General features: G+C 39.2%; 1 protein-coding gene across 6 annotated transcripts in view; it reads right to left on the bottom strand.

Annotated features, from left to right (window-relative positions):
• Positions 1 to 22,630, bottom strand: part of LOC124555360 (protein PRRC2C-like) — a 114,735-nt gene that overhangs the window by 77,093 nt on the left and 15,012 nt on the right. For 4 of the 6 annotated variants that reach the window (XM_047129245.1, XM_047129246.1, XM_047129244.1 and 1 more), the window contains exons 6-7: positions 12,054 to 12,462; positions 3,447 to 4,573 (exon numbers count right to left, since the gene is read on the bottom strand). In XM_047129245.1, coding sequence (XP_046985201.1) covers positions 3,447 to 4,573; positions 12,054 to 12,462 — 1,536 coding nt within the window. The remainder of the gene's footprint in view (positions 1 to 3,446; positions 4,574 to 12,053; positions 12,463 to 22,630) is intronic. The other 2 variants (XM_047129247.1, XM_047129248.1) reach the window with 1 other exon arrangement.

The raw sequence follows: 22,630 nt of genomic DNA, 5'->3' as shown, positions 1-22,630 counted from the left end.
CCTAAACAATGTTTTAGGAACAGGCACAAAGTCAAACACAGATAATGAATGACAAAACATGGATAGTCTAAACGTACTTTTCAGAAAGACTGACATACGATAATTCCCCAACTGACAGATACACAATTTATTATACACTGCATGCATATTATCAATAAATTTTTGATTAGTTACAGGCAACAACAGAACATAATGTAAGAGACTACACAAAGGTAATGAAATAGGGAGGCATGTGAGCAGTAGTAATTTATTACCTTAAAGGCAACTTGAGTGTATCTGTTCATTTATCAAATGGGTAATGTAATCAATCTCAAAGTACCTGTACTTAAGAAACAGCTGACAGCAGAGGTATTTTCAAATTAGTGCTACATTAAGAGCTTGAAGTGTTTTGTTGGCAACTTTACCAAAAGGACTATTTAACATTCAATACTGTGCACACAACTGTACTATAAGTACTATTATTATTCTAAAAGCAAATTTAAATTGAATAGTCATAAAAGTGTGCAGCCAGTTTCTAGAAAAACACACTTGGCCATCATAGCTGAAGATAAAATTTTTGCTTCAAACTTTGAGAGGAAGGGAACTGTATGCACTCCCCACCCCTCCCCCAAAACCAGAAAGGTGGAGGAATTCCAAGAAAGGAAGGAGGTAGCTTAGTAATTGTAAGGAAAATGGGCTAAATGGTAAAATAATAAAAATCATTATTCTTGAATGCTGTATGGCAAAAATTATTCTTCTTCAATGCTGTATGGCAAAGTAATTTGAGACATATAGTAAAGGAATAATTATTCAAAGAAAACATAAACGCAAAAGCCATTGAGATGACACACAGAGAAATAATCCACCTGCAACAATTTTTTGAAATAGAATATGAAGGCTACCTTTAACTTCAAAAAATCTAATATATTAATGTTCAGTATGCGAACACGCAATTAAAACTGAAATTTAGCTTATCAATGGTACTGATCTTATGCTTTTAGATTAACCAGTAGAAAAAGGAATGTGAAAGTACTGCGCTTGTTCAAAATCCACCAAGCAACATGAGAGAGAGAGAGAGGGGGAGAGAGAGAGAGAGAGAGAGAGAGAGAGAGAGAGAGAGAGAGAGAGAGACTAAAAGGAAAGTTCATCTACCTCAGAAGTACCACTTTTACCAAGAAACACGAGTCAAGCAACAAAATAATTTCATAATTAATAAATTTATGTGATATCATCTTCAAATCTTTTATGTACCATGACACCATATAGACACTCATGGTTGGCACATTAGGCTTTAGTAGTAGTAGTAGGGAGGAGGGGGGAGGGGGGGGGGGGAGGAGGAGGAGCAGCAATTAGTTTTACTGGAAAGAATGTTGCAGTAGTACAGGATGTGGGTGGATAAATTCCATCTTTCCCAATGCAAACCTCCAAATATCAAATATGTCTCACTTCCTATCATATACAATTTGGGATTGTGCAGGAAAGCCTTTTGACAGTGTACAGACTACGTAACTTCTTAATTTTAAAATATGTTGATAACATGTAAAAGGATGCCTTCCAACTATTTTGGACAAAATAGTACTCAATCTGATGAATCATTAATAGATATTTACTATGAAAAGTAAACATTCTGACATGGTTGTATGCAAAAAAGAACTTGTTGAAATGACTACATACCATATGCACACTGGAGTCAGAATACAATGAATTTCTCGTACAATCTGTATGTATTAACTTACAGAAGAATAATTTGTCAGTACATATGTGATGCACTTGTGGAGTTAAGTGTGTGTCCCTGGTATGTAAAGCAATAGGAATGACAGTACCAGTGAAGCCACATAGTTGAAAATCAATATGATATAATAATTCCTAGGGTAATAGGTACCAAAAATGACAAAACACTGCAAATCACATTCTAAACTAATCTGTACAGCAACACACTCCAGTTGTGGACACGTAGAATGCATTTTACAGATGCAGAGTTGTTGCACGTAAGAATCTGTGCTCACTAATATCAAAATATTTGATGAGAATGGCCGTTTTATTTATTTTCTATTAGCACTTGGGATTTTGGCAACAGTAGGACCTGTTTGAAAGGAAGGGCCTGAAATTATTTTGTCTAAAATGTATTAACAAAATCAAATTGGTTAGATGACTAGTATTAATTTAGTAAATTCCCTGTCATAGATTACACACTGACCAAAACAAAAATACGTACTCTCTATCCCGTCACACTCATCATCACTTTATGAACTGCACACTCTCTCTCTCTCTCTCTCTCTCTCTCTCTCTCTCTCTCTCTCTCTCACACACACACACACACACACACACACACACACACACATACACACACACACACACACACTTATTTTGTCTAAAATGTATTAAAAAAATCAAATTGGTTAGATGACTAGTATTAATTTAGTAAATGCCCTGTCATAGATTACACACTGACCAAAACAAAAATACCTACTCTCTATCCCGTCACACTCATCATCACTTTATGAACTGCACTCACTCTCTCTCTCTCTCTCTCTCTCTCTCTCTCTCTCTCTCTCTCTCTCACACACACACACACACACACACACACACACACAAACACACACACACACACACACACAAAAGGTTGTTATTGATTTGGAACTGGAACTCTCGAGAAATCTGCCCAGTATCCGAAATTACCAATATAAAATTATAACAGTCCCATAAGTTACAGATGCTTCTATATACAATCATTAAATGCACAGTTACTTACGTGATCAGGATAGAAGTGTTAGATAAACTTTTGATATGTCTGCCTTTCATTCATATGGGTCCTGATTATTTGCGTAGATTTGTAGATGGTGCTTTTTAACATAACTAGACCTTCATATAACCAGAAACACAAAAATTATTGTTCATTTCTGTTTTGAAGAAAAAAGATACTACTATTTCTTCCCCTTCAAAATTCATCACGGACTCAGCACAGCCCACCTCACAGTCATTCTCTAAACACAAACAGCATTTTTGCAAGACAATTCTTTCTTTATCAACAAAATTAAAAAATATCAGAATACTGAACTCTGAAAACCCCATCCTCTTTCTTCCCCCAAGCTGACAAAAGCAAGTGTTCGGAAAGTGCTGGAAGCTGGGAGGGAAAGGGGGAGGGGGGGGAGGGGGGGGGGCAGGAGGGGTGCATAGTGTCTTTAGTTCATTGTTATTGTGCCATGAAAATATTTATTACCTGATAAATATTCACCATACTTCATCTGTGTAATGGAAATTAATTATTTTTGTAAAATGTTTTGATCCCACTGTGTAATGTGTTTTCCTACACCTAAACCTGTGCTGCCCTGACCACCGTATTTCCTTCAATGGTAAACTGACAACCAAAACTAACAGAAAATTTTGATCATAAGCAACTATCTTTCCTATAATGACAAAGTTATCTAAGCTAGTACTTGAAATAGTTTTGTAGTAATGAAACTTACTTGCATAGTTGTTAAGATCATATTTCTCCAAAGCATTTGTCTTGTCTTTTTCTACTTTTTTCTTAGCTGAATTAGGTTCATTGACTGCCTGTGCAACTATTGTACTGTTATTAACTTTATTTTCATCCACTTTGTTCACTGAATTTGGTAATTCTTTTGCTCCATACTTATTACCCACTGTTGCTGGGTTGTTAGTGATGCCACGGTTCTGTGAACGGTTGTCTTGGGATGAAGCACCCCTCTGTGCCATACCTCCCCCACTATTATCACTTGTATTTCCAACATTGCCTACAGGTTTTTCTGAAACAGGCATTCTCGCAGAATGACTTCCTCCACCTCCAGAACCACCTTTATTGTTCTTTGCCCTACGGCTCATGCTGTGTGAATCACGTGACTGAGGGTATGTATGTTTCCCATTATGAGTACCCACATTTCTTTCTCGGTCCTCTGTTTCACTGTTTTCAGAAGTGGTTTCCCAACATTCATCACCACCATCAAAATTATGCGTATTCTGGTTTGAAGGCCCTCCAAATGCCCGTTGAGATGTCCTACCTTGCCCGTGACCCCCTCCTCGACTGCCGTTGCCTCCTTTGCTTCTGCTGGAGTCTCTACGTTCACTCTCCGACTTCCGCTGCATTCGAGGAGGTATGTGCCCCGACATCTTGTTAGCACCTGGGTGATGTCTCACACCACTACCTATAATTCCAGCAGATAGTACTTGCTGCTTCTGTTTTATTTTGTCTTCATTGCTAATGATCTCACCTCCGAGATCGTCTTTGTTTATTTCATTTACAACAGGCTCCATATTTTTCTGGTTTTCTTTCGCAGTATCAGGAATAACTATTTTTGTTTCTTCAGAAGGTTGTCCAAAGGGACTTTTTGATGAAGGAGGACCATAACCATCCATACGTTTTCCCAAACTTCCACGAAACCTGAAACCACCACGTCCCCTACGTGAGGGTTCACCACGTGGGGCAAATCCTTCACGACCACTTCTAGCACTTTCATAAGTACGTTTCTCAAATCTACGAGAATCAGATGATTGAGTGACTTTCTCCCCTTCGGGTCTCCTCGTATCTCTGTTGCGTTCATCTTTTTCTGTCTTTTTTGTGTTCTGTTTGGGTGACCTGCAATTAAAAAAAAAAAAAAAAAAAAAAAAAAAAAAAAAAAAAAAAAACTTATAACAATTAAATGTGAAATTTTCCTGAACACTTTAAACAAAATGAACTAATATTTAAAAACAAAACAAAAAATATTTACATTTTTACAGTACTCCAATTATAATTTTCATTTAACAGTCAGGTAATGAAGAACTGATGTCAGAACAGACTTGCAGAATAGTTGAGAGAAAAGTAAAACATCTCAAAAGATGTACCAATTATTAGTAAAACAAATGATAAATTTGAATATCTGATTCTGTAGAGGGAATATTTATATATATGATATTTGCAGAGCAAAGCCACTGAATAATTATTTATGAGCTACTTAAAAAACATTATTTCAATTATAATGGGGAGAGAGTAAGAACAAATAATTCACAAAGAGATGGACTGGGGTATCAGCTTTGGTAAGAGCTAAAGGAGAAAACTGTGTTGATGATGAAACTTCCTGGCAGATTAAAACTGTGTGCCCGACCGAGACTCGAACTCAGGACCCGGGCACACAGTTTTAATCTGCCAGGAAGTTTCATATCAGCGCACACTCCACTGCAGAGTGAAAATCTCATTCTGTGTTGATGATGTTCCCCATTCTGGGTAGAATGTCATTCTTGAGTACCAGTAATCAGTAATGTGAAGATAACTATCGTAATTACATGGTTTACCTATTGATATGTAACATCAACTGTGGAAAATAGGAGAAAGAGTCATGCCATATTTTATTTCCATAAATGTTTCCTTCTAAAACATAGGTATAAAACTATTGTACAATAATTTACACTGCACTTTTGCTGCACATGAAGAAAAACAACATTCCCAGTCCCTACTGGAGAAAGTATAGCATCAGCAAGGTACTGCAGTTGCATGGTGTTTTGTTTAAGAAAAAAAAAGGGGGTGTGAAATTTGTTGTAATTAGTTCCACACGCTTGATTGAAGATGCAATAAGTTTTTATATGAAGCACAGTGTGACTAACTGACCCATCATGAACATCTGCAACTACTGATTAAATATCATGAAAAACACAAAGGTATTCACAGAGTTTCACACATCAATAATAATTAATGATGCTGAAGTGAAAAGAGTAGAAATATGCAGGTACTAAAACACGAATTACCACAATGGCAACAGCTATTTTGTGATATTAAGAAAAGTAAACCTCAGATCACTGTGATTTTCCCACCTCAATACCTAATGTTACTAACGTAAGTTTGTGTAATGTGTTCAAATCTAGATGTAGTTCGTTTGATTCCTTGAGTGCGAATCGCAAAATAATGGAGGAGAGTGTTACAGAAATGATACAGGATTTGGGCTGGACATTATTAAAAGAAAGGTATTTTTTGTTGCAATGGAATCTTCTCACGAAATTCCGATCACCAACTTTCTCCTCCGAATGCAAAAATATTTTGTTGACACCGACCTACATAGGGAGGAAGGATCACCATGATAAAATAAGGTAAATCAGAGCTTGTACAGAAAGATATAGGTGTTCGTTCTTTCCACGCACTATACGAGATTGGAATAATAGAGAATCGTGAAGGTGGTTCGATGAACCCTCTGCCAGGCACTTAAATGTGATTTGCAGAGTATCCATGTAGATGTAGATGGGAGGAGAACAACAGCTTCCTGGCCACTATTTGGCCAACAAGGAAAGGTGAGACAGTAGCTTCAAGATACGAATCATCAGACTTATATGCCAATGTTGCATGTAAAATTGCAAACCTCTCTACATTGTCTCACGTAGTAAAACAGCTTGTCACATTTGACGATGACGAATAGCCCAGGGGCTATTCAAGACAAACGAGCTTTGTGCCTGTGTATGGCTTTACCCTTTCATTGTCACCACCACTGCCACCATGGCATTACACACGAACTCCACTCATTGCAGTCCAGACCCCTGATATACAGTTAATTCCAGTGGAATCAAATAGAAAGGCTTTCAGCAGTCCGCAATCCATACCAGCAAATAAATAAATAAATTGTAAAGCTGAATGAAGTGAAAGTAATGGAACTAGCTAAACTATGGATATGTGAAAGATTCATCAACTTTGGTTTCAAGCTGGCCAGGTCCAATAGCTATCTTCATATTTAAAAATATAAAAATTTTCTTGATTGCACATTTATACAATAATGACCAGTTACAACTGCTCCAGCAATCATCTTCGAATTTAAAGTTAACAAAAGAGAGTACTGTTCATAAAAAGCTGTGTCTGCTTACAATATGTACTGCATAAAAAGAAAAGAAAGTGACAACATACCACTAAAAATGTTTACAGTAACTAATTACATGCAGTACGAACACACACTGAGTAATGAAAAGAACCGTGTGTTCTATGATGCAAGAATTTAAGATAGAGACAAATGTACATCTGCTGCTGGACACAACGGTGTGCACAGTAACATGATTAAATATGTTGCATAAGAACAAAATTTGCAAGGAAAAAAAATTTTGGCAGTATTAAAAGTATTACATATATGCAAATATCGAATGCATATTCTAATGAGCAGGTTGCCATTTGATAATGGAAAGATACCCATCAATAAAGTCAAGGAGACAGCAAGACTGCTTCCTTGTGTACCATCTACACTAGTCCAAAATACATCAGCAACTGATAACAAGAAGTCAGAGGGTGCCTGAAAAAAATCAACCCACACTTGGTGCACTCTTTGGCCTCTTGAAACTTGCATTTTCTTTGTTAAATTATTTTGTAATTTACTGATGCGCACCTCTTAATTATCAAGTGGCAGCCTGCTCATTAGAAAATACCTTTTGTCTTCTCATATACTCTCCCAACATTTTAGTAGTATCACTTGTGGAATTCTTTTACTACACTCAGTTATACTGCAAACATTCTTTTTCTAGAGTATTTTGTTTAATTTTGTTTTCACATTAGAAAAATAAGATGATACTGTGAGAAGACTCTGACCAAATACTGAAAGACATGAGTGGAAATAAGGCCCCTGGCATAGATGACATTCCAGTGAGAACCCTGGGGAGCCAGCATTGGCCAAAATATTTCACCTAGTGTGCAAGATAGACAAGACAGCAGAACTACTTTTGGATTTTAAGAAGAATGAAATACAGTATAGCCCCGCTTCGTACCCGGAATTAACGTTTTCCCGCCATTTATGACATTTTTATTGGTCTCGTCAAGTTTCCTATACCCACAATATTAATTTCCACTTGATTTTGCATCAACATATTTATAATTTTCCCGCAATTTACGCATTACGAAGAAATGTTTGTGGAGAAAATATGATGCTGGCAAAATGTTGGCCATCCAGTAGTGTTTACAAATATTACGTGGTTAAGTTTCTTGACACCAGGGCACTCTATTCAGCGGACTTGAACGGGTAAACAAGTAAAAATTTTAACAATTCATGGCGTATCTCCCGCTGCTGCCCAGTTCTACGTGGCGTGGTGGCTATTGGGAGTATATAACTAGGTTCGTTCAAATGAAGATATCATGACCAATCACAACCATTTCCAAACTGTCTCTACTGCACAAATGCAGTTTCGTGAGTCTTGTGATCATCGTGACACCTTTGTCGAACCATATTTGGCGTGTTTCGGCATATGGCAACGTGGAGCACTAGTTGACACAGTCATTCACTTTGTGTTGTTCAAATGTTTTTAGTGTAAACACAGTGCCAGTTATGTATTGTATTCATGCTGAGCAAAATGTGTTTCGAGAATTTATTCTTGTTGTCAAGTTCAGTATTTACGTATGTATTTCTTTTTTATGTTACACAAACAAACAATGTGAGTGATAGTTTGCGTGTGTCTGTGGTTTTCTACATAACTGATGAGGCACAGTGCCTGATAACCTCAAAAAGACGCAGAATAACACACATTCAAACACCATACAAAATACTTATTTACATAATTGCACTTGACAACGAGAAAAAAATTCTTGAAACGTGTCGTACTAAGCATGAAAAAATATGTAACTAGTGCAATATTTCATTATTTAAATAATGAATGACAGCTGCAGGCTTTCCAAAAACACTGATTATGACAACTGAAATTAAGTCAAACGTTTCCACTTTGCAGATAGTTATCAATCCCAGTTACATCAGCGGTTTTTATTAGCTAATAGACCTTTATTAGACAGTAAAAAATTCACTGACGAGTCTTTTGATGCCTGTTATGTACATGCATCATACATAAAGTGCAAGGGGGTATCCTACACATAACTTTTACAGCTTAAAACATTATTTCCCACATTTTACATTTTCCCGCATTTTACATTATTTTTCTGAAGTCCCTTGAAATGCGTAAAAGCGGGGTTTCATTGTAATTCGATTTCTGAAGAAGGCAGGTGTCGACAGGTGTGAATGTTACCTAACCACTAGATCAATCATGGCTGCAAAATAGTGACACAAATTATTTGCAGAAGAATGAAAAAACTTGCAGAAGCTGTCCTCAGGGAACATTAGTTTGGATCCTGAAGAAATTCAGGAACATACAATATGAAATTGAGACGAAAACTTACCCTACAAGACCGGCTGAAGAAAGGCAGACTTACATTTATAGCATTCACAGAAATAAAATTTTTTGAAAATGTTAAATGGACCACATTCTCTGATATTTTGAAGGTAACTGGCGTAGCATACAGGTGAAGGTTATTTACACTTTCAACAAGAACAAGACTGCAGTTATAGAAGTCACACAGAAACGAAAGAGAAGTCATAGTTCAGAAGCGAGACAGACAGGTTTGTAGTCTATCGCTGATGTTATTCAATCTGCACATTGAGCACAAGGAGAAATTTGGAAAGGGTATTAAAGGCCATGGAGAAGAAATGAGGCACTGAGAACCACAAGGGCCCAAAACAAGAACACAAAGTTTTGAGAAAAATAAATATCTGTGAAAATCTAATTCATAGACAAACCAGCTGTCTTACAGGTCTGGCCTCCTATTTTTAACCCAGTATCAACAGCCCATACTTCCTAAGAAAAGATAATGTACCTATTTATGTCACAAAATATTAACTAATATTTAAGATTAATAATAAATATAGTGTTAATTCACAATATTTACTTATATAGGCTAGTGAGAATAGCGTGTTTTGACAGTTGGAAAGTTTTTAATTAACGGTAAACTCGAATATGAACATAAAAGAATAAATACTACTACTACTACTACTACTACACAATACACAACACACACACACACACACACACACACACACACACACACAAAATTATGACCTATTCCAACACTTCATAGTCACTGTTATTTTCATTACGCAAATTCTGTGGCTTCGGGTTCAGATAGAACTGAAAGTATAAGTGCTACTACTATGTTCATGATGCGGACACTAAATTATGTTGGCAACACTAGATAACAATCGATCAGAGCAACAATATTAGGGTTTCTGCTTTAAACTCACATGGAAATGAATATTGGAGGAGTCTGTGAAAGACATTTTTGTGAACGTTCATATATACTATGTGGGCCAGCATACACAAAGCTGATTCACTATAAGATCCATAGATGTCAGGAGCAATCTCAAAATTCATGACAGTGTGCTTTAGGCCCCTTATGATTCTCTTAAATAAAAACTTTCAGGTTTGCCAATGACACTGTAATTCTATCAGACAGAAAAGGGTTTGAAAGAACTGTTGAACAGAACAGATAGTGTCTTGAAAAATGAAACAAGAGGAACATCAACATAATCAAAATGAGAGTAATGGACTGTGATTTAATTCAAACAGGCAATGCTGAGGGAATTAGATTAAGAAATGGGAAATTAAAAGTAGTAGGTAAGTTTTGTTATTTGAGTAGTAAAATAACTGATGATGTGCAAATAGGAGAGGATACAAAATGCAAACTGGCAATAGCAAGAAAAGCATTTCTGAATCACAGAAATTTGTTAACATCCAATATCAATTTAAGTGTTAGGAAGTCCTTTCTAAAGGGTTTTGTCTGGAGTGTAACCTTGTACTGAAGTAAAATGTGGACAATATGCAGTTCAGACAAGAAGCAAAAAGAATATTTTGAGATGTGATATCACAGAAGAATGCTGAGTATTAGATATGTAGATCACATAACCAACTATGAGATACTGAATCAAACTGGGGAGAACAGAAGTTCATGGCATAACTTACCTAAAAGAAGCGATCGGAGTGTAAGTTGCATTCTAAGACATAAGAGAATTTTCAATTTGGTATTGGAGGGAAGAAGGGGGGGGGGGGGGGGGGGACGACACAACAGCATTGGGTAGGCCAAGGCTTGAGTACAATGAACAGGTTCAAATAGATGTAGGTTGTGGTAGTTTTACAGATAGTATAAGTTTGCCTAGGATAGACAAACATGGAGAACTACCTAGAACCAGTCGTCGGAAAGAAGACGATTACATCAACGGTGACAACAAATTGAATGAAGTAACTATGCAAACTGCTGCGCCCTTTAGCAGATGTGAATTGTCTTAAACAGTAGCATCACCATAGAACACACAGTAGTTTTAAAGACTCTGTACAACGTATGTACTACACGTGACGAGTTACTGTAAATATATTTTATGCGTATGTTCTTTGTCAATTTCTGTTCTTGATATACAGTATATATTTTAAGCAGTTAGAACCTTTTATAAAATGGTTTGCTCTGAGCACTATGGGAGTCAACTGCTGTGGTCATCAGTCCCCTAGAACTTAGAACTACTTAAACCTAACCAACCTAAGGGCATCACACACATCCATGTCCGAGGCAGGACTCGAACCTGCGACCGAAGCGGTCACGTGGTTCCAGACTGTGGTGCCTAGAACCGCTCGGCCACTCCGGCCGGCAGAACCTTTTATAAAACAAAATTTTTGTTTATTTTAGGTCTCAAGATGATTGCTTCAGCAATCAAAACTGTTCATCATTTCGTAAATGTGCACTCAAGACAATTTTATATTGAAAATTAAGATTTCGTACTCCACATATTTTATCATGTAAAGTCTCACAAAACTTGAAGTAATCTGACCATAACCAGACAACAGAGGCAGAAGCCCAGAGTGGACACAGTTTGTAAGACAAATAACTGATGAAGCATCACTGAAAAGCAATTATGTTCTAGTATGGTAAGAAAGAATGTCTTCAAGAATGGAGAGAGGAACTTTACACATAGAAAATCAATACTATGAAATCTTCTGCTCTTTGGAAGAAATATAAACAACTGAAGCTAATATTTCTTTAAACATAATATCAACAATAGCATCGTATAGAAGTGCGAACAATATACCAGGATACGCTATAGAAGCTCTTACAACTATTACTACTTACAGCTATTTGACTACATTAAAAACTCAGCAGTTAAGTGACTGCTGAAAATATTGTAGTTTTCTACGTCTGTTACAATTTCTTCTACACCTTTTTTTATGCAAGACTTAAAACTTCAGTCTACATTACATATTTGATCATCACTGATACCACAGTATCGTAAATACAATGTTTAAAACATTCATACCGAGGAGTACGCCGATTATCTTTCTCCACTCTTCTAGGTGGTGCACCAATGGCACGTCCTACGTCTTCTTTTCCAGATTCTGTTGAGGCAGAAACTTCATCTCCTGAAATCTCTTCTGATTCAGTCCACTCATCACGTAAATTATGAACGTTCCTATTTGATCCACCCCAACGATTCACTCTCGAGTCTCGCTGTTGACCCCAGCCACCTCCACGATACACTGCGTAGCCACTGTGTCTACCTCGAGGCTGCTCTTGACGTGTGTGGCTTCTGTTTCTTTGTTCCTTCTCAGTCTTCAGTTCAGAAGAGGATGGGCTTTCCTCCATTCGCTTCACATCCCTACTGGAAGCATCACTTTCAATTGATTTATTTTCTTTTGCCTTGGTTACACTCTCATCCAATGGGGCTTCTGTAACAGCAATAAAAAATAAGTCAGTGTATGGATCAATCAACATTAACCCTAAGTTGATCTTCTGTGTTTCTTTTAAAATATGCTTTAGAAATTAATACGTTTCGTAATGGTTTGACAGAGGAAACACTGAGAAACGTTACTGCAATTATCTAATGATGAATTGACAAGCAGTTCGCTACATTCAGAACACTTCATTGGATTATCCGTGGATAAGATAGGAATTGGTTATAGTAGTCTTTGATGAATCATTGGTGTTGTCACATAGCATGATTTAGGAACTCACAAAAATGTGAAACTAGTGGTTTTCACTGTAATTATGGAGCTTCCAGTATTTTAAGCTGTATTTACAGGTGAAATGATGTCACACATACAAAACATCAAACAGAACTCTTATTAACACAGAAGTAACAATAAAATTTGCTTTCTACATTTCTGACTTCAGCAATGATTAGAATAATTCAGTATTCTCTTGATGTACAGCAAAACAAGTTAAGGTAGAATAAAGAACATCAGTAAAACACTTTATTGCTAGTTGCACACAAGGAAAGCATATTCAACAACTAACTCAGTATATAAGGAGGAAGAGGAGAATAGTGTTTAATGTCCCACCGCCAATGAGAACATCAGAGAAGAAGCACAAGCTTGGATTAGGGAAGGATGGAGAAGGAAAGCAGCCATTTCCTTTCAAAGGAACCATCCCAGCATTTGTCTTAAGGGATTTAGGGAAATCACATAAAATCTAAATCTACATCTACATGGCCAGATGCAGGTTTGAACAGTTATCATCCCAAATGCAAGTCCCGTGTGCTAACTACTACACTATCCTGCTCAGTCATCATATAATATATTAGAGGCTTACAAGTGAAATGAAGGAAGGAAACACAATAACAAAGGGCGAAAAAGAAAAGGAGTTGTAGAGAGCAGAATTTTTTGGACAGAGTTACAGTCAATGAGAAACAAAACAATATTCCTAAGAAACATGGTTACCTTCATGTAAAATGAATGTTTGTCAATAATAGGAGCAATATTTCTTCCTCTGTACTCACCCTCGCATCTAAACATCTGAGGATACTCTGAATATTTTCTGTGGTCTTCCAAGCATTTATACTGAAATCTTATTATCTTAAAACACCCAAGAGTCTTAACTCTCCAGTTATTAATGTTGGCAAATTTACATTTCCATGAGTATTACAACACTGCAACGGCATACCTATTCCGATAGCCATGCATTAACATGACCACTTCTGGTTTCAAAAATGGTTCAAATGGCTCTCAGCACTATGTGACTTAACTTCTGAGGTCATCAGTCACTTAGAACTAATTAAACCTAACTAACCTAAGGACATCACACACATCCATGCCCGAGGCAGTATTCGAACCTGCGACCGTAGCGGCCGCTCAGCTCCAGACTGTGGCGCCTAGAACCGCTAGGCCACTACGGCCGGCCCACTTCTGGGGCAGGGAGGTATAATGGCCAAGGACTGATTACACTAGTCAACAGCCATTCTGCATCTGGGATGTGATACATCAACTAGTATGTATTTTGGTGTGTAGAATCTGAATATACCTTTCAAAACGTTCTAGCACATACCATTTTTGAATTTTTAAAGTTTTTTTTTTTTATTTTTCATATTCAGTATTTCGCTTTTTGCTGTTATTCTGTTTTGATGTTTACTTGTTGACAAAAATATTGTGTCTACCGAGGTCGAAGTAGAGTGTGATTGTGAAGTTATCTGCACACGTTTAACAGGGCTACGAGAAATAAAGTTAATTGTTAGGTGTTATTACCGGCCACCAGGTTCCACCGTGACAGTTCTAGAATCATTCAAAGGTGGTTTACACTCTGTATCGCAGAAGTACCCGGATCATGCTATATTAGTCGGAGGCGAATTCTACCTACCTACTATAGACTGGAATGTCTATGGATTCATTACAGGTGGTACAGACAAGCCGTCGTGTGAATTACTTTTGAACACATTATCCGAAAACTGTATTGAGCAGCTAAATCAACAGCCAACACCTAATGGAAATATTTTAGATCTGATAGCCACGAACAGATCAGACCTCATCGACGGTGTCAGTGTTGAGACAGGGATTAGTGATTATGATCATGTTATTACAACTATGGTTACGAAAGTTAAAAAGTCGGTCAAGAAGGCTAAGGGAGTATTCTTACTAGAAAGAGCAGATAAGCAGTTGTTAGCATCCCACTTAGTAAATGAACCGACTTCATTTACCTCCGGTACGATGGACGTGGAAGAATTATGGGCAAATTTTAAACACATTGTGAATCACGAATTGGAGAAGTATGTGCTGAAAAAGTGGGTTACGGACGGAACACCCCACCATGGCTTAACAGCACAATTCGGAGAATGCTCAGGAAACAAAGACAGTTGCACTCGTGGTACAAGAAAGATCGGGAGAATGAGGACAGGCAAAAGTTAGTAGAGATTAGCACTACTGTAAAAAGAGCAATGCGTGAAGCATACAACCACTACCATTGTCATACCTTAGCAAAAGATCTTGCTGAAAACCCAAGGAAATTCTGGTCTTAAATAAAATCGCTAAGCGGGTCGAAGGCTTCCATCCAGTCACTCACTAATCAGTCTGGCCTGGCAACGGAAGACAGCAAAACAAAAGATGAAATTTTAAATTTAACATTTGATAAATCTTTCACGCAGGAGGCTCGTACAAACATACCACCTTTTGAGTCTCGTACAGTTTCCCGTATGGAGGACAGTGATAAGACACCCCTGGGGTTGTGAAGCAGCTGAATGGGTTGAAAATAAATAAATCGCCAGGTCCTGATGGGATTCCAATTCGGTTTTACAGAGAGTACTCTACTGCATCGGCTCCTTAGCTTGCATTTATCGTGAATCTCTTGCCCAATGTAAAGTTCCGAGCGAGTGGAAAAAAGCGCAGGTGACGCCTGTATGTAAGTACGGTAGAAGGACAGATCCTCAAAATTACAGAGCAAAATCCTTAACCTCGGCTTGTTGCAGGATTCTCGAACATATTCCCAGTACGAAAATAATGCATATCCTTGAGACAGAGAAGTTGCTGTCTATGCATCAGCACGGCTTTAGAAAGCACCGCTCCTGCGAAACGCAACTCGCCCTTTTTTCACATGATATCTTGCGAACCATGGATGAAGGGTATCAGATCATATTCCTTGACCTCAGGAAAGAGTTTGACTCGGTGCCCCACTGCAGGCAACTAAGGTACGAGCATATGGGATTGGTTCCCAAATATGTAAGTGGCTCGAAGGCTTCGTAAGGAATAGAACCCAGTACGTTGTCCTCGATGGTGAGTGTTCATCGGAGGTGAGGGTATCATCTGGAATGCCCCAGGGAAGTGTGGTAGGTCCACTGTTGTTTTCTATCTACATAAATGATATTTTGGATAGGGTGGATAGCAATGTGCAGCTGTTTGCTGATGATAATGTGGTGTACAGGAAGGTGTCGTCGTTGAGTGACTGTAGGAGGATACGAGATGATTTGGACAGGATTTGTGATTGGTGTAAAGAATGGCAGCTAAGTCTAAATATAGATAAATGTAAATTAATGCAGATGAATAGGAGAAAGAATCCCATAATGTTTGAATACTCCATTAGTAGTGTAGCACTTGACACAGTCACGTCGATTAAATATTTGGGCGTAACATTGCAGAGCAATATGACGTGGAACAAGCATGTAATGGCGGTTGTGGGGAAGGCGGATAGTCGTCTTCGGTTTATTGGTAGAATTTTGGGAAGATGTGGTTCATCTGTAAAGGAGGCTGCTTATAAAACACTAATACGACTTATTCTTGAGTACTGCTCAAGCGTAATTCAGAGGCGGGCTGCTAGATTTGTTACTGGTAGGTTTGATCATCACGCGAGTGTTACGGAAATGCTTCAGGAACTCGGGTGGGAGTCTCTGGAGGAAAGGAGGCATTCTTTTCGTGAATAGCTACTGAGGAAATTTAGAGAACCAGCATTTGAGGCTGACTGCAGTACAATTTTACTGCCGCCAACTTACATTTTGCGGAAAGACCACAAAGATAAGAGATTAGGGCTTGTACAGAGGCATATAGGCAGCCATTTTTCCCCTCTTTCTGTTTGGGAGTGGAACAGGGAGAGAAGATGCTAGTTGTGGTACAAGGTACCCTCTGCCACACACCGTATGGTGGATTGCAGAGTATGTATGTAGATGTAGATGTTTGTTTTTGATTTGCAGAGGAAAGCTAGAAGAACTACAAATCAACAGTAAATGGTTGGTATGGTATTCCAGTGATGTGAAAGGTATCCTCAGTGAGCATTTCCGATGGAAGATAGTGCAAACTTTACAACTAGGTGTACAACATAATGCACAGGAGTGGCAACTATTTATTGACTCCAGTAAAACCAGCTTGAAAGCAGTATTACTGCGTAATGGCAATGCATTTCCATCAACACCTTTGGCTTATGCAGTAGACATGAAAGACACTTATGAAACCATGGCTTTGCTGCTAGAGGCAATCAAATGTAAGCATCATGAATGGCAGCTTTGCTGTAATTTAAAAGTTGTTGCACTCCTTACAGGTTTACAGGCTGGATTCATGAAATACTGCTGCTTTTTGTGCCTTTGGGGCAGCCGTGACACCAAGAACCACTATACAGTCAAGGAATGGCCTATAAGGAAGTCATATGTTCCTGTAAACATAAAAGTGAACAATAGCCCATTGGTTGAGCCTGATAAAATCATTTTGTCTCCCCTTCATATCAAGTTGGGCCTTATCAAGAACTTTGTAAAAAGTCTGGATAAAGAAAGTGAGGCCTTCAATCACTTAAAAGAAAAGTTTCCCAAATTAAGTGACGCAAAGCTGAAAGAGGGCATATTTATTGGACCACAAATAAGAAAATTTCTGAAAGAGCCAACCTTTGGTACCAAAATCACATATCCAATTAGCTGCTTAGTCTTCTTTTAAAGCCATTGTGAAGGGCTTTTTGGGTAACAGAAATAACAAAAAACTATGTTACCATTGTGAATGATCTATTGGACAACTATAAGAACATGAGGTGTAGAATGTCACTTGAAATTCACTTTTTACATTCTCACCTTGATTTCTTCCCGGAAAATTTGGAAGTGATGAGCATGGTGAACACTTTTACCAAGACATTCTATCATGGAACACCGTTACCAAGGCCACTGGAACCCTTCGATGATGGGTGACTACTGCTGGGGTCTTGTTAGGGAGAGTGAAGAAACGGCAACAAAAGAAGAGCTCCGTCGTCGCATTTTTCAAAAACCAAAGACGATTAAAGGTGAAAATATCTTCTGAACTAATTTGGACCTTTTATTGGCAGCATGCCCATATATACATACAAAATAGTATTGATCGAAGCAGACGAAATGAATTAAAATTTGTGCTAGGGATGAGGACTCCAACCCGGGTTTTATTGCTTGCCAGGCAGAAATTATAAAAAGTATTGATTTCAAACATTCTGAATGTGTATTTCTGTTTGACTTAATTGTGTCAATATTCGCTATTACCATTTTTTAATCTACTGTGTATCTAGGAAATGTGACATCATAAAGAAACTGATTTTACCAGTGTATTTAGCACCCTAAAACTAGGTAAATCCACCCATTTACAAACCAGATGCAGAAAAAAAAAAAAATGCTTAAATTTGTTAACTTGTGTTAGTGATGAGGGGTCAGTGCGTGTGCCAGTCTGAATGTGGTTTTTAGGCGGTTTCCCCACATCCCGTTAGGTGAATACCAGGCAGGTTCTCATGTTTCCACCTCAGATACATGCTACACAAGCATTTAGAACACTTTCTCAAACTAGCAAGCAGAATTTACTCTATATTCAAACAGACTGGGTACACTCTTTCTGTCCTGGGAATAAACAGGAGACTAATGGCCTTGGCTGTTTGCCGGCTGGTGTGGCCGAGCGGTTCTTGGCGCTTCAGTCTGGAACCGCGCGACCGCTATGGACGCAGGTTCGAATCCTGCCTTGGGCATGGATGTGTGTCATGTCCTTAGGTTAGTTAGGTTTAAGTAGTTCTAAGTTCTAGGGGACTGATTACCTCAGATGTCCCATAGTGCTCAGAGCCATTTGAACCTTGGCTGTTTGTCTCCTTACACCCTCACTCAGCAACAATGGTGTTACTCATTATTAGCTTTCTATTTATCTGACATGTTTACCAGACCTCCAAAATTTCTGACACTGTCACAGCCAAACAATACAAATACCTCATTCCAGCTTCTTTATCTGAAGTGAGATTGCAAAAGGAAATTTTTGACTCTAAACTAATCATAGAGAAATAAATATCAACATTCAAGAACTAATTTTATGTGCCGGCACAAAAAATGGAACTGTAAGTTTAAAATCTAAAAGCATTTAAGAGGAGGCAAACTGTCCCAACTTTACACTCCACTAAGGAAAAACAACTACTTCCTTCCTTGAGAGTCTAAAGTGTGTCCACCTTCTACCACTTCACATCAAGTATTTTGGCATACCACTGCAATGTTACATTATATACACCAGACAGAAAGAGGAGGCAAAGAAAAATATAGCTGCTTTGAACTATAATAAAGTGAAGAAGTTATAATGGGACTTGGGGCAAGTGATGGAGCACTAGGGTGGTAATCAGATCATAGTGGAGTCAGGAAGTGCTGGTCCGTCATGTCGAGTGGACCAATACCTCTTCAGTGTCACAGCCTTCGTTTGACGAAACCAGGCCAGTCACCAGGAAGAACTGCAGCTGACCTGCTGCTGGCTACAACAGCCAGTCATTGCCTCTCTACCTGATAATTCAGTGGAACACTAAAATGCCTTGACTGCTGCAGTCAGTGGGCAGGAGCATCATTTAAGTACAACCGAAGCAGCCAGTCAGCATTTGGCCAGATGGGAAGTATGCGGCAGCCAGTCTGTGTCGACCAGTCTTTGCTGTTACTATGGTGACACTTGGCCACAGGGAAGGGATCCTGTCTCTGTGCCAAGCCCTGGCAGCCAACACTTTGCCAGCCACCCACCCCTGCTCTTTGGCTGACTCTTGGCACCATGCCACTGGGACCTGCTGCAAAGTCCAAGACATTGCTGCCTTGCCCCGCACCATGCTACACCTGGACCCCATGTGGGCCTTGGTTGTTGCCATCATGTCAGCGGGCCTAGTCAGCATTCCACTGCATGCTCAGCTTGGGTCCCTGAGAACTTTGGCCCTTGCTAGGCCTGTCGCAACACTGCCAAAACATTCCATTAAGATGGAAACATACTCTAATGAGTGTAAAAGCTGGCTGGATTATTTGAAGACTTGTTTGCATTCATCCTGATGCCTGTCCATAGCCACTTCTGACCAGGTTCATGGTGCAGTTAAGTTCAATGAATTAATAAAGAAACTAGTTTAACCCCTCCTTCACCTGCACCCCTTTCATACTGGGTGTCAATAAGGACTACTGAAGATGAAGATGTACAACCAGAAGACAGTAGCCAGTTCCATGGCTGCTTAGCAGCACCTTTCCAAAAGGGGAAGGGGCTTGGATGGATTGATAGATGGATGGATGGATGGCAGAGTGCTGAAGGATCATCTGGGATGCAAAATATGTGAGTAGCAGCTTTAAGTTTAACATTCACTCACTGGACTCCCTACATCCTTGGGTTTGACCTCACTCTACTTTCCCACAATGTCAAGTTTAGAGACCACTTATGTGTTCATTAAGGGATCCAGGGCAGAGCTGTTAACTCCACTACTATGCACACACTGCAAACTACCTGTGCACTGAGTCACGTCCTGTATACTGCCTATATCAACAGGAAGGGTACTATGGCAGCCAGTGCCAAGACTGTATCTGATTCAGGTGTCAAACTTGAAGTTCCCTGAAAACTTCAATAATTTCTTGAGGAGAGACTAGAATAGGCACAAGGTTCTTATTGTAAATAATAAATGTATAGAGTACAAGTCTTAGTATGAGTAAGGATGATACGAGTAACACACATATTAGTAATTTAAGAGAGGCATCACATACGATTTAAGGTCATGGCTAAGTCAAGATTACTGGGAACTGAATCAGAGAAAATGTGACCCCACAGGGAAAACAGTTAACAAATATGACTTCGTTCATTAAGGTGGGTTTAAGCCATGGTACAATGCTGAGAATAAAGAGCCGCAACAGCGTTGCTTGGTTAGGTTTTACTGTCTTCACATCATCCGGCAGTGTCTCAAACTCCAAAAGTGGCCAGATACCACACAGATGTGAGATGGTGGTTAGACCATTATTTAAACCACTCCAGGCCCCTTGAGAAGCAATGCTCATGATAGCAGGAGATCTTCAGACAATTAGCGACCCAGCAAAGGAAGTGTCATACCAGAAAAGTCTATCAGATGCTGGAAGATATGTGGAAGTAGAGGAATTAAAGGGAATCTTTTTCATTGTACAACACACTGATATAGTACTTGTAGTTGTGGAAGAATTAAGGACAACTGTTGGATTATTGTACAGCACATGGTGCTCATACAGTGCCTGTAGCTGGAATAATTAAAGGATTACTGTTCAGCATAGGTTGGGCTGGTCAGAAATATCTGAGCGCCCTTTGAAGTGTGGCCACTGGCAAAAATTGCACAGGGCAAGAGGAATTAATAAAGAATCAATAAAGAACAATAGGTTAAGGAAGTTCAGATTGATTCCCCAGTCATGAAGTCTTGAAACTGTGACCAAACCGAGGTTACTATTACAAAAAAAAAACTATTCCAAATTGTTAAGATGTAAGAAAATGAAGCAAAAGGACAGTGCACAAACCACAGAGTATACAGTGCTCAAATCACTTTGTTAGCATATGTCAGTTTCGTCCACTATAGATTAAGTAAGAGTTTAACCCACATTACATATATTTCCCTTGTTAGTCTTTAATGGCAGTAAGCTGTTATTGTAAACCTGTAGATGATGATATAGGAAGTAGCAAATAAGAGCAGATAGGATTATAGTGCTAAGAAGCCACCCTGACACCTGATCCCTCCCACATAGTGGAACCAAAAGCTGCTTACTAATGACAGCATTTGACAAAAGACAATGTCAACCAGGAACAAAGACCTCTGTGCAGTGTGAAGATGGTTGGTTGTTTCGGGGAAGGAGACCAGACAGCGAGGTCATCGGTCTCATCGGATTAGGGAAGGACGGGGAAGGAAGTCGGCCGTGCCCTTTGAAAGGAACCATCCGGGCGTTTGCCTGGAGCGATTTAGGGAAATCACGGAAAACCTAAATCAGGATGGCCGGACGCGGGATTGAACCGTCGTCCTCCCGAATGCGAGTCCAGTGTCTAACCACTGCGCCACCTCGGCAGTGTGAAGAGCTGTGTAGTGTGAAGAGCTATGAAGAGTGAAGTGCTACTGAAGTAACGTGAAGGGTAATAACTGTAAATAAACCACTGTATGTTCCAGGATAAGCCAAGGGCAGATTTTTTCCACAGAAGGGAGGAACTGTAATGGGAAGAAGTTACACTGGAACTTGGAGCCAGCAATGGAGTGCCACAACATTGATCAGTCACCCAAGCACCATGCAGCAATCCTTGTGCTGGGTGGACCAATGCCTCTTCCATATGATGAAACCAGCCAGTCACCAGGAAGAACTACAGCCAACCCAGTGCTAGTTACAACAGCCGGTCCTTGCCTCATTTCCAGATAATTTTGTGTGACACACAAATGCTGTGGCTGCCACAACAGAGTCAGTGGGGAGCAGTAGCACATAATTTAAGCCTACCCAAACATGGTCATGAGCATTCAAACTGCTGGCAGTTATGTGACATTGAGCCCATTCTGCTCAGCACTGTGCCAATGAAGCAGGCCCATCTACCACTGTTAGGACATCTACCATGGCCTGCCACCTACGCATTTGGGCACCATGATAGCACTGCACTTTGCTGCTACACCAGTTGTGCAGCCATCCCTGGTACACCAAGAGAAGACATCTATGCACTGGACACCAGCATGACACAGCCTGACACCCTCATGTCAACCACCATTGCATCTCCAACCAGAGAATCCTGCCACACATCAACAGGGGTGTGGAGACAGCAGCCAGGAGTTATAACATTAGGAAACAGCACGATATTCATCTCACTGTCATTGTTAATTACAGCTCAAAGGCAATGACTGTAACAAAGCTGCAATAAATTAGTTAACCACGGTCTGAAGGAAAATGTAAAA

This window comes from Schistocerca americana, chromosome X (assembly GCF_021461395.2).
Source record: "Schistocerca americana isolate TAMUIC-IGC-003095 chromosome X, iqSchAmer2.1, whole genome shotgun sequence".
NCBI lineage: Eukaryota > Metazoa > Arthropoda > Insecta > Orthoptera > Acrididae > Schistocerca > Schistocerca americana.
The sequence above is the reverse complement of the archived record's forward strand: the minus strand, read 5'-3'. Positions and strand labels throughout refer to the sequence as shown.